This window comes from Notolabrus celidotus, chromosome 15 (genome assembly GCF_009762535.1).
Source record: "Notolabrus celidotus isolate fNotCel1 chromosome 15, fNotCel1.pri, whole genome shotgun sequence".
Taxonomy (NCBI): Eukaryota; Metazoa; Chordata; class Actinopteri; order Labriformes; family Labridae; genus Notolabrus; species Notolabrus celidotus.
Genome location: NC_048286.1, coordinates 9120237 through 9137988, shown reverse-complemented (window position 1 = coordinate 9137988; position 17752 = coordinate 9120237). Strand labels below are relative to the sequence as shown.

Genomic DNA, 17752 nt, shown 5'->3' with positions numbered 1-17752 from the left:
CGAGTTCACTGTCAACACAAAAGCTGCAGAGGGAGAGTTAGATTATGTAGATGTCTTACAAGAGGATATGAATGGCAATGGTTTAGAAGATCCAACAGCTGTTTGTGGTGTTCAAGGCTTTGCACCGTCTTCAGAGCATGTTGAACAGTGTGCATCTGTTGAGCTGGAAGCAGAAAATCAGCTGTTAGCAACAAAGTCAGGGTCAGATGATGATGATGAAAGCTCGTCTGGCAGCAGTGCTCAGCCAAACATTGCAGCAGTGAGCCAAGCAGAAGGAAGGGAAAATGAGGAAGTAAGAGATAAGGAGGGAGAGGATGCAGATGTGGAGGAGGAGGTGTCAAAATCAGAAGACGCAGACAATGGTTTTAGATTCACTGTCGCTCCTGCCTTCATCCAAGACTGTGAAGAGGAAGAGAAGCAGCCTTCAGAGGAGGAGAGGAGTGAAGGGGGAGCAGCTGAGGATGGTGAAGAGGAGTTAGCAGGTTTTGGAGACGAGGGAGAGGAGAGAGAGTGCACAGAAGTAGATGGAAAGAGAGTCCAGTTCTCTGAGGAAGTGCAGTATTTCGAGGGGCAGGAGATTCCCTCAGAGTTAGAAGAAACGATAGAGGAGGTGGAGGAGGACAGAGATGAAGGTTTAACTGCAGACAATGGACAAAAGGCAGTGCCCTTTGAAAAAGAGAGATACCACCATCCACAGACAGACAGCTCAGAAGATGAAGCGGAAGGAGCAGAAGAGGAAGAGGCAGACAGAGAGGAGGAAGAACAACAAGAAGATGAGTGTGTTGATGAAGAGCTGGATTTGAAGCAGGTAGAAGAGTCTGCAGAGGAAACGGCTTCAGAGGAAGTTAGGGATGATGTCCTGACACCAACAAAAGAAATAGTCCAAGCTGAAATGTTGGAAGATAGAGACATAGAAGAACAAGAGGTTCAGAGGTCCAGCCCACAGGAGGAGACTCTGACTCAACCACTGACCCCAGACGACCCCGTCACCCATGCAGCTTCACCTGAGTCTCAATCGGAGGTAACCCTGTGACAGCTCCAGTGGCCTCTGCCTCAGTCCTGTAACTTCACCTCCTCTCTCCCACAATCCACCTTTGATAATCAAGACCACGCTCCACCCAAAGCATGGAGATCTGCTTCTCAGCTTCTTAACGTCACAGTGTGTTGCTGTGCAGATTGTGGGGAACCCATGTTGTTGAATATGATGGGGTGCACAGACTGAAATCAAAACCTTGTGATTTGTCTCCTTCACTGGTTCAGGGACTCTAATGCATGACTGCATGCTCGTTTGGAGCTTCGGGCCCTCTAATGACAGTCTTTGGCTGAGTTTTATAAGCATGCGGGATTTATTTGTGTCCACTTAATTTCACATCCAAGAGTGAGGAGCTATTTTAACAACAAGGCTCAGTGAACCGCGGACACCTTCAGCAGTTTGATTCAAACGTGACAGCTGACAGATGGTTCTGGTTTTGCTGTTCTCTCTCTGCTCACCTTTCATTTGTGTCCATTTCTTTTTGTCCTGCAGAGTCCTAATGCCGTCGAGGCGGGTACCAAAGAGATGCCTGTAGTCCACACAGAAACAAAAACCATCACCTACGAGTCTGGAGAGGTACGGACGAACAAAACTTGATTACATCTCTGCTTTCAATCAATCAATCAATCAATCAATCAATCAATCAATCAATCAATCAATCAATCAATCAATCAATCAATCAATCAATCAATCTTTATTTGTATAGCGTCAAATCACAACAAATGTTATCTGAAGACGCTTTTACAAACAGAGCAGATCTAGACCATTCTATGTCAAATTATGAACAGAGACCCAACACCAAGAAAGGGTAAGACTCAATCTTATCTCATCTTAATCCACCATGAGCATTGCACCTCGCAGTATGTAGCTAGTTACAGTGGCGAGGAAAAACTTCCTTTAACAGGCAGAAATCTCAAGCAGAACCAGACTTATGTTAGACATCTGCCCCGACCGAGTTGTGTCTGGAAAGAGGGATAGAGGAGAATAAGAGATAGAGGGAGCAGTGATAGTGATGAGACGAGTAAATGTTTTCTGTAAATTGTGAGAGATTATTGTAGTGGAAGATAGATGGCTGCTATTTGCCTGAAGATGCCTTAAAAGGCACCTTCAATGTTTGAAACTGTGGCAAGAGAAACTAGCTTTAAACACTTCTTTCACATTTGAGTTAATAACAAAACTGATAGTAAAAATGTACTCCCACACACACAGAAGATACAGAGCAGAAGTCTTAAGATTCCCAGAGGTCTGGTGAGAGAAGGTCTGATAGTAAGTATTATAATGTCTTAAATCGACTCTAGTTTACATCCACGTCTGCAGCTAAGTTCCTCTGACTCACTTTTTTATGTCAGTCCTCTTGGCTCCTCTGTTTGAGTATCTCTGTCTCACTCCCAACGCTGATGTCAGTAAAAGATTGGATTGGCTGATCAGCAGCACTTGTCACGATTGTTCTGTGACTTTCCTTGGTCACTGAAATTGCTACCGTAAAGGCGAGAAAAGCTTTGCCTTTTAAAATGATCTACCGAGTGTCATTAAAAGCTTCACTGGTAGGAAGAGACATGCTCATCAGTTTAACGTTAGGTCAGGATCAGACAGCATCTTGATGAAACCCTGATACAAGTGCAACATTTAAAGTAATTAACGAGTTTTGTTGCTCAATGTAAATCCGTTTTCACACCATGTTCATAGTTTTCCTGTTGAAGTCACGGGTTTGTTGCTAGCTTCAGAATCAGAATCAGTTTATTGTGCACGCATTAGCATAGATGGAGGCTAGATATTGTGCGCCACACATCAGTCATAGAATTAAATAAATTAAAAGGACATCAAACAAGACAATACAATGGACAGCTAGTTGGAGCTAAACAAAAGTGCAGTTGTTGAGTTAAAAAATATATATACTGTTTGGTAAAATGTGCAATTGGAATAAGGTGCCATTAAAGTGCATTTATCACTCATGATGGAAGGCGAGGGGGAGGAGAGTGCAGTGACTAGGTTGATTGTCTTTATTGTATTTAAGGATTGTGCACATTTTTTAAAACAAAGCTTCATATCGATGTTGCACATGAGATGAAAGGTGTTATTAACCTCTGTAGCATTTGAAACGTGTATACCTTCATGGAGCCTTTCAGCATTTTAGCTCATTGTTTTGGTTTTGCATATTCCCTCAAACTCCTCCATCAACTTATTTTAGCTGCTGGTTTCTCTTCTACATGACTGGTACCTAAAAACGAAGCAACTGAGTGACTATCTGGTAAAAGCACTGCAACTTTCTGAAGCTTGAGACGAGATTTGAAAGAAGGCGTTTGAGATCTCAGGAGTGAATATTGGATTCCCATCAGACAACAAAAACTTAAAGTTATAAAACCTTGTGGTGCTTTTTGCCCAACATGTGACTTAACAACTCTTATCTAACACAAACACCATTTTAGCGTCTCTGCCTTCATCTTCTGCTCTCTGAGGAGTTTTATTCCCACAGAAACCTTTAACGCAGCGTTCATGCTGCAGACACGTCTGAGTGATATCAGAGGGAGCTCAGTTAATGTGCTACAGCGGGTTTGTTTAACTTTATCCAGGGTACACATGTGTCCTTCTTATCAGCAGGTCGACACCAACGGTGACGTAGATCCCGGTGTCTTGCTGAGTGCTCAGACCATCACCTCGGAAACCACCAGCACCACCACGACCACACACATCACAAAGGTCAGAGTTCATCTGCGTCCCTTAGACGAGACTGCAGAGGATGCGTGTGTGGTTTAGCCCGTTAGCACAGCTGGATTTACAACACAGGCGCTGGTGACGCTCTGCTCTGTGAACCTGCCCCTCACACGTGTTGTTATATCTTGTGTTATAATGATTACATTGAACTGTTTACACATGATTAAGTTAGACTAGACTGAGTTCAGCTGCAGCTCAGAGATTCAGAACAAACTCTAAGGGATTTGTCATGACGGCTTTACTGATGTCGAGGATTTCACTCGCAGAGTATGATAGTTTTTATCTAGGCTTTAATATACTGATCCATAGACTGTCAGTACTTGAAGACGTTACCTTGTAGTATTTTCTAAGTCTTAGAATCTTATCTTCTGTCTCAAACTTAAAGATATTGATTTTATAATCGTCGAAGGGAAAGGGAACATTAACCTTTTAGAAGCTGTAAACAGGGACATTTTCAGTAAAAAAAAAATGTTTAAAGGAGATTAATTCCATAAAAATGAATCCTAATTTTTCCGTCAACTGATTTTCAACTCTGTGCTGGTTGTAATTAGTATTCTGATGTCAACTCCGCCTCCCTGTGCTGTTTAATTGATCTTTTACCTGATTAAACTCTAAACTCTTCAACAGTTTTCTGATGTTTTTGTTGCTGTATTATTTTGTGTGTGTACGTTTTTGAAGTCTTCTGCTCCGTTTGTTAGACGGTGAAAGGAGGAGTATCAGAGACGAGAATTGAGAAGAGGATCGTGATCACAGGAGATGCAGACATCGACCACGACGAGGTCTCTATAACTTTCTGTTTTCTGTTCATTCTCCGCTCCCTGCATTATTTTCCTTTGCCTGTAAAGTCAGTTTTTTTATTTAAGCTATGACTGTGAAAGATTAAGATGTTCTCGCCCCCTCTGACTTTAACTTGTACTCTTGTTCTGTCGTTCTGTAGAGAGCGGCGTAGCATGTAGCATTAAAACAAACATTATTAACTCTTAACATGACGTAAACAAATATTGTAGAGCTTTGATAAATGTGACTAAAAGTGGCTTCCCTGTTGGTATTCTGACTCACAATCCAACATCCCCGCTCCCTCCCTGCCTTCCCCGTTCTCTGTCTCCCCCTGGTGACCCCCCCGGCACTGCACCTCCCGTATGTAGGCTCTGGCTCAGGCCATAAAGGAGGCTAAAGAACAGCACCCTGACATGTCAGTGACCAAAGTAGTGGTACATAAAGAGACAGAGATCACGCCAGAGGAAGGGGAGGACTGACCCAGGTAAGACAATGAGGTCCCAGTCCTGGTCCTGGCTGTGTAGTGTAGTCTGGTCTGGTTTTCATTTGGTTGGACTGGGCTTTTTTCAAGCTGGTCTCCATTCCTGGGCATGCTGCTTTCCCATCAGCACTTCTTCTCACTGGTGCAGACAGCGCTGCTTCTGTAGCACTCAAAGCTAATGCATCATGCTGCTGTCATTCCAGCTCCACCCCCCTGCAGGGAAAAGGTCGGCTGGTTTGTGCGTGCACACAGACCGGATATTATAGTCTCAGCTTGTAATGAAAAGGCTTAAAAACCTTTACAGTAATGCTTCTGGCAGGCAGTCTCATGCAACCTGCTGCAATCTGCCTGCAACAGTGCCCCCTGCTGGTGAAAAGATACTAATTTTCTTAGAGCTGCTGAATGTACCGCACCTGAAATACTAAGCTCTCTCTCTCTTCTTTCAATCAACTCATTTTTGTCGCTTTAAGAATCTAAATTGCAAACTCATAAATTTGTTAAATCTTCTTCCTGAATAACAGAAAAGAGGGGGACAGACTATGTTGACATGGTAGTGCCTGCATGGCGTGCAATATTCAGTGAAAACATTGTGTACACATTGTTTTGTCTACATTGTGTGGCTGCACAAAAAGCACCAGCAGCACAGAGCGATTAAATACCTGCTGAACCGGCTTCTGAGCGTCTGTGGCTGCACACACATCGACTGAAATGTGATCTTGAGTGAACACAGACGCTGCTGCTCAGCTCTGTTCTTACAAGAGACGCATAAACAATACCTGCACTGCTCCTTATTACTGCCATGTACCAATACTTGAAGCAAAAGTGTGACGTGTGCAGAAAGAACATTCATGATGGTTCTGTTTTGCAGCATCAGTGTAATACTATGAGATTTAAAGAATACTGCAACTCATTACCAGACAAGAATGGGAGAAATAACAGGCAGGAGACTTCCATCTTTAGTGTCTCTGGTGTAGTTTATTGAAAATGTGCTGCAAAATAATTATATTAGTGCCGCATATCCACAAAATTCTGCAAATAAATAAATGAAGTTGACACCTGCTTCAGCACAAATGTGTGTTACATTGACAAAAATCAAACCAGCAGAATATCTGTGCGTTGTCTTTAGGAGTGAGTGTTGGTGCATCATGTGAAACACTGAAGCATTAAAGCTTTATCTCCAGAGCGCTCATGTTTGAAACAGTTAGTGACATACTGTTCCTGCAGGATGAACTCTCTCTCTGTCTGCACGGAGGTAAATAAAAAAAAATAGGTCAGCAGTCCTCATGGCGGTGTTCGCACAAACTTCACAAATGCAGCCATTTGTGTACAGACTTGCCTGCTGTCAGTGCACTGAGGATTATTTCCATGTGTGAAGCAGAGTCAAAGGAGCTTATCATTCCATAACATCCAAACAGCATGTCCTTATGAACCTTCCACCTTTTCACCTCTCGACAAACTGGAACAGTCCAGTTGGTTCTGATTCACCTCTTGGCTCAGACGCTCGTTACTTCCCTGGCTTTTTGATGAAAGGATCCCAAGGCGCAGAGTTTGGGATGAGCCAGCGTGCATGTGTGTACTTGCGTGACTCACCAGATGGGAATGCTTGGCTTTGTTTCTGCAGCCTTGCCCCTCAGTCCTGTGTGTGTGTGTGTGTGTGTGTGTGTGTGTGTGTGTGTGAGTGTGTGTGTGTGCTGTCTAATATCTGTGTGTTAGACCGGCTCTGTCTCTGAGCAGCAGTATTACTAACATGATACCTAATGTGTGTGTTGTTTCTGCTGTTTCAGATGCTTTTCTCTTTTTTACTGTAGACACACACAGAGCGTTTGGGCAGTGTGGTGTCAGGAGTATCTGAGCATCATCTACAATCTTTAAATACAAACACTCCTTACTTTGAGTCCTTCATACATCAGACGTGTCACACAGCTGTTCTCCAGACAAATAGCTAATTCAGTGGAAGTTACTGTGAGGACTTTTAGCTGGTTATGAAACAGACTGAAATTATTAATGACAAATCAAACAAGGCCATCATTAACATGTTTAATAACTTCTATAAATCACCTTTAATGGTTCAAACTTCAGACACAAGTGATTGACTGCAGGCTCACAAACAGCTTAATATACAATCTACACAGATAAGTTCTTTGATGAGTTATACACTTCAGAATATCTGTGAAATGTCTTTAGGAGTGAGTGTTGGTGCATCATGTGAAACACTGAAGCATTAAAGCTTTATCTCCAGAGCGCTCATGTTTGAAACAGTTAGTGACATACTGTTCCAGCAGGATGAACTCTCTCTCTGTCTGCACGGAGGTAAATAAAAAGAAATAGGTCAGTTAAAATAAAACAAGATATGATTAATATAAAAAGAAAACACTACTTGTGATATCAGCAAAGAGATGAGCTGCACCGATTTGTCTACAGGGGGCGCCAAAATCAACCAGAAATACTTCATTTATTCCGGGAAATTCGGTCGTTACAGAGCTCTTATAAACCGTATGTAAGAAAGTCAAAATAGATGGAATAAAATAAGATATAAATATGAATAAAATAAAATAAAGATCAAATAAATAGAATAAAATAAAATAATAATAAAGTATATGCAGAAGCGCAGAGCAGTTAGAATAAACACAAACTCAAAATCCCTCAGAGGAGCTTTAAGGTGTTTTTGGCCAGTTTGGCATCATCAGTGTTCTCTGAGGTTGTTTCCAGTGACCTTACAGGCTGATGTCTGAGATTATTTCATTATTTATTTCATAAAACGTCAATTAATATACCATGTCCAGTATTCAGGAAACTTCATAACAACCACTCTACAAAAAGAATGCCGTTAGTAACATGTTCCAAATGTCAGTAAAAAGTCAGCACGTCTCAAAGTTAAGGAGGACTAAACACAAACATGTCACATCAGAGGTGCTGCCTTTAAACTCTTTCAACACTTGCACCAGAACTCTACAGAGATAGTAGTAAAACATATTTACTCTGAGTTTGAAATATAAATGACCGTGACATTTCTACATAAGATATCAAATGCATTCCTTCAGTCTGAGTGTTTCATATAATTAACTAATATGATAAGAGACTGATTTTATTTTGTCTCTCTTATGTATGTATGATGGATGGCTGTTCTTTTAAAACTCATTTATCTGAAACTTTTATCTTTTCATTTGATATCCTCTTTTTCAAATTAGATATTAGATAAAGCTGGGTCCCATAAAAATCACATGACTCCCTTTCAAGTAAAAATTTAAAACAAATAAGAAGAAAGTAAAATATTTCCTCCAATAAATGTCCGGATACAGAGCATTGATTATGTTTTCATCCACGTTTTGTAAATTTCAGACCTCAAAGTTGAATTAAACAAAGGGGCTCAGCTGGTCAGATGTTTCTTACACCCCTCGATCTCTCACCTTCAGCAGTCCTTGAAGGTCATCTGTACTTCAACTTCAAACATCCATGCAGAAACTTCATTTTCTCAGTAGAATAGTTGAAGTTAAGGACAAATAAAATGTGGTTTTCAGCTTCATTCCTCAAGTTAAACCAAAGCCCATATTATAAACCTAATGAGTCTACCTCCGGTCAGTTCTCTAAATCTCCTCCTCTGATGTGTGACAGATTCACTGAATGAAGGTTTGTGGCTGGAGAGGATTTGTGAGACATGTCTAAAGTTAAACCACATGCTTTCAGAGATAGAAGACTTCTTTGTTTTTCTCTTGTGACACGGTCCTCTCTGACTCACTGCTTGTGGTCACACTCTAAACGGACAGTAAACTAGTTGGCATGCAATCAGGAACATTGTTTCTCAATTACAGCCAGAGTGCCCAAGAAGCCTGTGTGTATCTACGCTTGTGTGCTTTCTGTATCTCAGCAATTCCTCAGTTCATCTCTTTATGGGGGCAAAACTGCCATAACCTTTTATCAGGCTCATTTTTCATGTCTGGCAGCAGGGTGCACTGTGGCACTGCAGGCTCAGATGTGATTAAACATGCAGGATGTTCTCACTAACTACTGTTTCCTCTGTTCTTGCAGGAGTAACACTGAGGGCTGTTTTCTGTTCAACCTCCCAGAATCCGACATCCTGATCTCTACATATTAACTCCAGGACTCTCTGAAGACTAGACAGGCTCCTCCTCTCCAAAATGCTGCAGCCCGCCGCTCTCCGCAACCATCACCTGCAGAATAAATAAATGCATTTTGCATGAGAAGGACGCAATGTTGCATTCAAAACAAAACGGCAAAATTATACTGAAACCGTACGATTTAATAATGGTTCATCTCGATCCACCTGCACGCCCAATCCCTGTGTGTGCAGCAAGCAGACCTTTTGCTTCCACTGCCTTATGACTTTGATGCATTTTTATGATTATTGAGAATAATTATTGTAGCAAACATTTTATTTATGAAATAAAGCCATCACTCCAGAACGTAAGATCGCTGCAGGCTGTATATGTTAGGGAGCGTACTCTATTTAACCTTGCTGTAGAAGTGCCAACCTTGTTTGCCAGCAAGCATCGCCTCACTCACTCCAACGAACGGATGATTTCCTTTGTCAGCTAAGCCACTAGAGAATCTCTTCTTCCACCCGGTTCTGTACATATCAAGCTTTCCTAGGAGAATAGCAAATTAGATTTCACAGTTGATTTTTGTTGCCTCCACTTGAATTACATTTTCCTTTTTATGATCATTTCAGTATTTTTATTGTTCCACATTGATCGATTCCTCCACTCATGAGAGAAGGTCTTTTTTTGGCAGAAATGAAGCCAAGGAATCTGATTATTTTTTGTTTTTTTGCCTGTGCAGGCTCTGAATGTGTTCCAGGGTAGATGATCGGCCGCAGCACAAGTCCCAGGTTCGTGACTGTGAGGCAAAGGGCTCAGACTGCCGAGCTCTGCCCAAATTAGATGCAAAGCCAAGAGATATCTGTCAATCCCCCACCCCCTCTGACCACCCACTAACCCAACCTGCACATGTGTCACCTGTACGGCCTCCCTCATCTGTCCGACTGTATCTGAATAACGCAGTATTGTTCCTGTACAGCCTTCAAACGGTGAAATAATAAAAGTGGCAAATGCATTTGTTTTTAATTTGCTGTTTTCTTCTCAATAATAAAATGTTGACAACAGTGCTGAAACGTGTGACCACTGGACCCATTAATTGATGTTAATTACTTTAAGATAGCGAGTTAGAGTTAATGCAATTTGTTAAAAAACGCTCTGTAATAATTCAAGTTCATGCTTAATGCACAAATTATTATTTTTATACATTAGACACTTCATAACATGTAAGATAGTGTTTAATCCAGTCATATCATGTGACAATAAGCCTTTGACAGACTGAATCATGATTTAAAGTTCATTATAATGTCAGCAATTAACACTGAATATTTATTTCTAATTTTAGAGTTGTTGTTTTATACAATTTAAAATCCCTCAACAGGTACACTACATTTTTAGAGCCTGAGAGAGAACCCTGATGAAGAAGAACAGATAGCCTTTCTGTAGATACTTATATAACTGTAACAATACAATACCTCATATCTTTACTCTTGAGTGGGTTAATATCAATTATTTAAAAATCTGTAGGAGGAGTTTAAATTTGTAAATAGTGCTCGGTCCATAACTCATTAAAACAAAGGCTCTAAACACCTGATTGATGTGTTAAAGAGATACCCGCGGGGTAATTACGACAGGATTTTTGCAGCTTCATGTAATTCTGCTGAATGCACGCAGCCCTTAAAGCCCCGCCTTTCAGGAGCAGCGCGTGAGCTGGCCAAAGAAGATTCAAAAGTAAGAGCTCTCACTCTGCACCAAAACGAGAGCAGTTTATTTTTCCCTTGTCCCTTTATTTTTACTTATGTAGTTTGTAAGTTAGTTAGCTCATAAAATCTGCAGGTTTTTCATGTCAGAAATCCTTATTCCACCAATTATCTCATTGATTTACATATTGAGAGCTGTAAGGACCATGCACACTTTTGCATTTCAATTCAACAGCTCTACTGTAATTTGTGCTTTGAAGAAAAGTCTTCATTTTCTGTTTTTGTTGACATGGTAAAAGGATGATTATTGCACTTTATTATTGAAGATGTAAGATAAGATAATAAGATAAGAGATTCCTTTACTCGTCCCACATGGGGAAATTCAAGATAGTGAGTGGTGGTGATGTACTTGGGATGCTTTATATTGAAAGGTGTTCCCAAATGTTAGTCCCCTTCATTAACATACATGAGTGGAGCAAAATATTTCCAAGACCTTTCAACAAAATGCAAAAAGTTAATCTACTCAAAGAATACATTTCACAGTATTTTTCTCATCTTGTTTTGTAAATGGACTTTTAAACTCCCTATAACAGTTGGTAAAATATATGACCTTTCGTCTCTTTATTTTGTCTGAGTCTCTTAACCAATTTATCATGCAGTGTAGTTTAGTCTCACTCAGTATGTCGATGATGTAAAGCATACAGCCTATTTATACCTAATAATGGCAGAGCAAGATTTTACACTAGCTCTATTTGCAATCAGTGCATTAATGTATACATTTATAAAATAAAGAGTAGTTAGATCAGTGACAGTACACAGTTCACAAAAATGTATACAATGACAGTGTAACAGTTTGCAAACAGTAAAATATGTCTGTCTATACCAACTTTTCCTTTTTTTCCTTTCCCCTGAATGTTTAGGGTGTTCAGTATCTGACGAACAAGGCTGCTCCAAATGCTCTATAACAGGGGTTCCCAAAGTGTGGGTCAGGACCCCTTGGGAGCTCGCGAGACACAAATAGGGGGTCGTGAGATGTCTTCAAGATTCATTTTTTTTTAAAGTTGCATTTTTTTGGGCTTTTTGCCATTATTTGATAGGACAGACGAAGAGAGACAGGAAATGTGGGGAGTAGAGAGTGGGGCAAGACATGCAGGAGTCGAGCCAGTGACCTCTGCGACGAGAACTTCAGCCTCTGTATTTGGGGCGCTTAGACCGCTAGGCCACCAGTGCCCCAGAATTTTTTTTTAAAGTTATCTAAAAGTAGTACATTTTACCCATTACAGTAAAAATATTGACAAAAATAGTCGCTAAACTTGAAATAAAACCTTGAAAATAGAACATGTAATGAGTTTTCTGCCTTTCTTTGTTACCAGATCACTCCTAAGTTTAGGGTTAGTGAACAGTTAATTATTAAAAGCATCAGTAGCAGTAGGTTAATTCATAACAGCACAGGAAACACAGACACATGCTCATACAGTTAGGCCAATTTTCTCCAGACCAGCTACATAAAGCCACATTAAATTACTTTGAGGGACAGTGGGGGTTGCGAGTCTTTGGCACCTATATTATGGGGCTGAAAGCATAGACTGTATAAAATATAGACATAGCATCCGTGATGTCACCCATCTGTTTCTGAAGCACTATTCTGAGGCCAATCGCCAACGGGAGCCATATTGCTGCTGTCGAGCAATTGTGAGGTAAAGAGGCGGGCTTTGAGCCTCCTCGTCAACAGCTACAGTGTTCCCACCTGTCAATCAAGTCAGCTGTGTCTCTCATTGGAAGACTCGAAATCTCAATATATTCTTAATTGCTGCGTTAGAAAAAAAATTCACCCCCGTACAGTGTGGGCCGATCGAGAAATGAGCTATCCAGACTACACTCGTCTTTTGTACCAGGCTGTAAACATGTTTATTTCTGCTGTAAAGATCGGCTTTTTTGAATTGGTGTGTATGTGGTTTCCGGTACTTCCGGAGCCAGCCTCAAATGGATCCTCGATGAACTGCAGTTTTTAACACTTCCGCATTGGACAATATTTTTAGACCGGAGGTTGCCGCTTGGCTGAAAGTTTGGGAACCCTTGCTCTATGATTCAGACAGAAGTTTTAAAGACAAGCTGCTGATGATAGAAATACAAAAAAATGTATAAAAGAAGTATCATATAAAACTGTGATATTAATACAATAAATAAATTAGAGGCAATGTTATTGTAAGAGGTGTACAATCTTTAATATATTGAGTAAAAAAGACGTTTTCCTGTTTGACTGAGCACAGCCGAGCAGTATTTGGACGTGAGGAGCCGTGGAGTGAGACATCTTCTTGAGTATAGAGGATCTCAATGCAGTACCTGCTCCGGTGCTGTAGGGGGCAGTAGAGCAGCACTACATTTCCTGTTGAGCCACACAGTCACAACAAGAAGAGGAGGAAGAGGAAAAACGACAGCTCTGGATCGTCGTCGACTTGCCTTGCGTGACAACACAGGGATCTCGTCCGGGCTTCGGGTATTAAACATTTTTCCATCTCCTCCGTGTCTCTCCGGTCCGAGCGGGAAGCAGCATCGCGTTTGTGGTTAGTTTCTGGGCCTGAGCTGTTTCGTGTTCTCCGCTGTTTGTGAACTGCTTTAAAGACACCAGAAACATGCCAATGGAGGCTTGCTGACCAAAATGGCTGGGCGCAGTGAAATGTGAAATATTCTCACTAAGGTTATCCTCTCTGCACGCGACGCGACAGTCACGCTAACAAAGCGGCTCAAACGCTAAAGTTAAGAAAAGTGCATCAGTTTGTTCCTGCAAGTGTTTTTATTTTTTATCAGCATTACAGCTGCTTTTAGTGCTGGCGGGCCTATCGTGAGTCTGCTGGAGGATTTCTGCATGATTGATTTACACACTTTTGTGTGATTACAGCGTTTTTCTGCACATCTACGCGATACAGGTTACATGTTTCGACTGTAAATAATGTTTGTGTCATGCAAAACCTGAATTTATAGCTAAAGTAAACATGCAAATGGAGCTCCACCCCTCTGGTGTGCAGCCTGTATGCATGCACTGTTTATTGTAGTCGTGAAAATGTTTGACCTTTATGTGTTTCTCCTCTCCAGGTTGTTCCAAATTGAGCGGCAACATGTCTGATTTACTGAGATATATCGACTATGACCACAAAGCCACCTTCCTGAAGATGCTGAACCAGCAGAGGATGGAGGGCGAGCACTGTGATGTAGTAGTAGTGGTGGAAAACATCGAGTTCAGGGCTCACCGCTGTGTCTTGGCCGCCTGCAGTAACTACTTCAAAAAGCTTTTCAAGAAACAGAGCGAGGAGGACAACTCCATCGTGGAGCTGGACTTCATCCGCTCGGACATCTTCGAGGAGGTTCTGAACTACATGTACACAGCCCGGCTCGCTGTGAGAAAGAAGGACATTAACATGATGATGTCATCAGGCCAGATTCTTGGGATCAACTTCCTGGATAACCTGTGCACACAGAAACGTGAGCTCACCAACATGAAGACCCGGGAAAACCAGGCACCGGGTGACCACGGGATGCGAGCTCAGGACGCCATCCTGAAGGAGCTGGCGATGGAGGAGGTGAGGAAGAACAGCTTCTATGACCAGGGGATGGAGAGCATGGGGCCCGGAGGATCTCACGTCACACAGCCGCACAACTACAACACCAACATGAGTAAAGACCCCCACAGCCACGGCTGGGGCTCCTCCTCTTCTAGCGACATGAAGCTGGAGTACCTGCTGTACGGGCACCGCGACCACGGCTCCTGCCAGAGCACAGGGGCCAAACCCATGGACCACAACGCCAAAAAGGAGCGCCTGCTCACCGCCAACCGTCCTTATGGCTGCGAGCACTGCCCCAAAGCCTTCACGACCGCCGCCCACCTCAAGGAGCACCTGAAGATCCACTCTGGTTTCAAGCCTCACCGCTGCGTCGTGTGCGGTAAGGCCTTCATCAGGGGCCCCGACCTCAAGAGGCACGAGAGAGTCCACAGCAACGAGAGGCCCTTCGCGTGTCAAATGTGTGAAAAAGCCTTCAAGCACAAGTCTCACCTGAAAGACCACGAGAGGCAGCACCGAGGAGAGCGGCCGTTCAACTGCGGCTCCTGCGACAAAGCGTTTATCAAAGCGTCCGATCTGAAGCGCCACTGGAACACGATGCACAGCGGGAACCCTCGCAGACAGATGTCACTGTCCCCCGCCGCCTCCCAGCAAGGCCAGGCAGAAGCCACCGACCAGAGAGACTGGAAAATGGAGACCGGGCCACACTCGCATAATTCAGGAGACTGTTGAGCCTACGGACACACCAAACCACACTCATACAGACACACACACAGTTTAACACATGTACACACACTGACACAACCACAACCCGGTGACAGGCTGAAGGCCTGACGTCACACGGACAATGATCGGAGTGAGTAACAAGAGATCATAGCATGTTCATAAGACTGTATTATTATTATTATTATTCTAAAGAGTTATGTCAAGATGATGTTTTCTTTCACCTGTAAAATCATGTAAATGTTTAGTTCACTCTATGATACATATATTTTTCACAAAGCATCGTTGCTATCTAGTCTGGGGTTCTCATAACATTATTCTCTTTTCTTTTATGTAACATTTAAATGTTTGTTTAACCTCGACGGGATTTTATGGACAGAAAAGAGAGACAGAGTTAGGGAGGGGAGATTTTTCTGCATAACATTTGTTGCATTGAGTATATTCATGTGGATGTTTTTAATGGATGTGTTTAGTTGTATTGATTGATATTACACTGTAAGAGTAAGAGTCACCATTTTGCATTTGATGCAGATGAAACCAAAGTCTTGGGCCTCTGACGGATCGTCTGTGAAGGCTGTCCTGCCCAAGCAACCGGCCAACTAGATTTACTGTTATACAGTATAACTGTCATCCAGCTATCAGCAGTCAATGATAGATGTCTGTATATACTGTAGCTTAGTTTGTTGCACAATTAGAGTACACAATAATGAAATATGCACATATAACATTGTCCTACTCCTACACTTTGACAATAAACACCATTTGCTGTGTTTTAGTAGGTTTGTTTGTTGATTCGTGCTCACAGAGCAGGATTTATATCCTGCAGACCTTTTTTCTTTTTACTCTGGAGGTATTTGAGCCACACCCAAATCAACCTGAGCGCACCTGAAAACTGTGTCAGGACCTGAACACTGCAGTCGTGTTGTGGATTTGGAACGAAAGCGAGTTCATGAAAATAACAGTTCTTTGTGGAGTTATCAGGGGCAGCTAATGAGGTTCAACTTTCCTGTAGTCGCTGCATTGGTGAGGTTGGTAAAAGTGGAGCTCTGTGGTTTGTTATGTCATCATAAAGGTGTCAAATCTCCACGGTTCAGCACTAAACTGTCGCTTAGAGGGAGAGTCAGTCGTCTCTGGTTCTGAAGGTTGGCAGTCTGATCCCAGCTCCTGCAGACACTGAACCACAAAATACTCCTGGTGTAACCTACTATAGCAGGATCTGCCATCAGTGCAGGAGTCAGGTGTGAAGGGTGAAAGTGACGGGCAGGGTAAAAGCACTCAGAGTGATGAGATGACTAGAAAAGTGCTGAATAAATACAAGTCTACTTCCAGTCTGCCGAATGACCTGAACATGTGAAGAATGAAGGATGAAATGGTGACTTCTTAAATGTCCTTAAAGACCGTTTGAACAGTCAAGGTCTCAGGGAGGCTGCAGGTGTGTGCTGCAACACAATGTTGCTAAAACTGACCTATAATAGCTACTCTCAGAGAGTCTTGAAGTATAAACCATGCAGATTGTAGAGACATGCTGTCCTAGAAAGTAACAGGCTTTGGTTGTGTTGCGTTCACAAAACAAGAACCTAAAATAAAATCCCATTTCTGTAACTTCACGATGACTAAGGGCTGCAACTTTTGAGAAATGTGTTACTATTTTTATGCCAATAACTTCCTCTAATGAGTGTTTAGTGTGTAAAGTATCAAATAGTGAAACTTGTCCTTCCCATTTACAAAGAATCCAAGGTGTGACATCTTCATTTTGTTGTTGAACAGTCAAAAACTCAAAGCTGTGATGAAAAACAAACTGATCAGAGATATTGTTTCTGCATTTCCCCCCAAAAAACCCAGCTTCAATATATTTCCTTTTACACCTCTCATCAGTTCTTCAACAACTTGTTGCTCTAATGAAGAGTCATTCTTATTAAAGCTATAAACATAACTACTTTGACTAAAGAGTGCAAAGTGTTCTCTACTTCCAGCGTCTTCATTGGTATAAATTGTTGTTTTTGTTTGTGTTTTCTGATCACAGGTCAAATATCTGAAAGTTTTTGTTGGACTTTAAAGACCTCAATTCATTTTTAGTTTAATTGATGGACATTTTTCTGCTTCTGTCACATTTAAGATGGATCAAATGATTCATCAATAAGGTCATTAATAGGTAAAACTCAGCATAAAGAAGTGTATCTGTGCTTGAGGTAGAATCAGTCCAGCCTCACACGTACAGCAGCTCTTCAGGACTCCGTTTGTTTATAATCCTGCTCTATGCAAACAACCGCATCTGCTGCCCAGCCCCCCGTCTCACCCTTCCCTGATGTCCACCTCACCTTTAGGTCTCTACCTTCATCTCTTTAGTCCAAATCTGACTTTAAACTAACTCCTCTTTGCCTCCAGTGTCACCTGAGTATGAAACAGCTTCACACTGGGACAGAACTCCAGAAAGAAAGTGTGTGTGACTGAGCAGCTCTTCCATACTCTGCCTGTAACACTAGATGGTGCCCTGTTCATAGAGTTGACCTGTTGCTGCCCAGTGTGACCCGTTCACACTGACAGTCCAGGACCGACTAACACTGAGATACTGATGGTACAGTAGAATAATAGACAGAGGAGGAAGCCAAGCTGGAATAAAAGCACATATGGTGAGTGTGTGAAATGTATGCGCTCTCACACTTCACTGTTTTCCATATATTTGCATACATCTGAGTGTGGCGGCTGCGTGGCGTGAG

General features: G+C 42.0%; 2 protein-coding genes across 9 annotated transcripts in view; both read left to right on the top strand.

Moving 5' to 3' along the window:
* LOC117826402 (band 4.1-like protein 2) overlaps positions 1-10131 on the top strand; it is a 70129-nt gene extending 59998 nt beyond the window's left edge. For 2 of the 7 annotated variants that reach the window (XM_034702419.1, XM_034702414.1), the window contains exons 15-19: positions 1526-1609; positions 3629-3730; positions 4444-4524; positions 4891-5006; positions 9030-10131. In XM_034702419.1, the coding sequence (XP_034558310.1) occupies positions 1526-1609; positions 3629-3730; positions 4444-4524; positions 4891-5001 (378 nt within the window). In that variant the 3' untranslated portion in view covers positions 5002-5006; positions 9030-10131. The remainder of the gene's footprint in view (positions 1-1525; positions 1610-3628; positions 3731-4443; positions 4525-4890; positions 5007-9029) is intronic. The other 5 variants (XM_034702420.1, XM_034702417.1, XM_034702415.1 and 2 more) reach the window with 4 other exon arrangements.
* Positions 10132-13122: 2991 nt separating this feature from the next.
* On the top strand, positions 13123-15813 carry zbtb14 (zinc finger and BTB domain containing 14). Of its 2 annotated transcripts, none has more exons than XM_034703239.1 (2): positions 13123-13252; positions 13849-15813. In XM_034703239.1, exon 2 carries the CDS (start codon positions 13872-13874, stop codon positions 15042-15044), a length of 1173 nt encoding a protein of 390 aa, XP_034559130.1. In that variant the 5' UTR covers positions 13123-13252; positions 13849-13871; the 3' UTR covers positions 15045-15813. The 2 variants fall into 2 exon arrangements, with proteins under 2 accessions (XP_034559130.1, XP_034559129.1); XM_034703238.1 differs by having other exon boundaries at positions 13151-13319.
* Positions 15814-17752: the final 1939 nt, after the last annotated feature.

Bases quoted from the DNA above. Each gene is read 5' to 3' on its own strand.
- zbtb14 (XM_034703239.1), top strand. From the start codon at position 13,872: ATGTCTGATTTACTGAGATATATCGACTATGACCACAAAGCCACCTTC.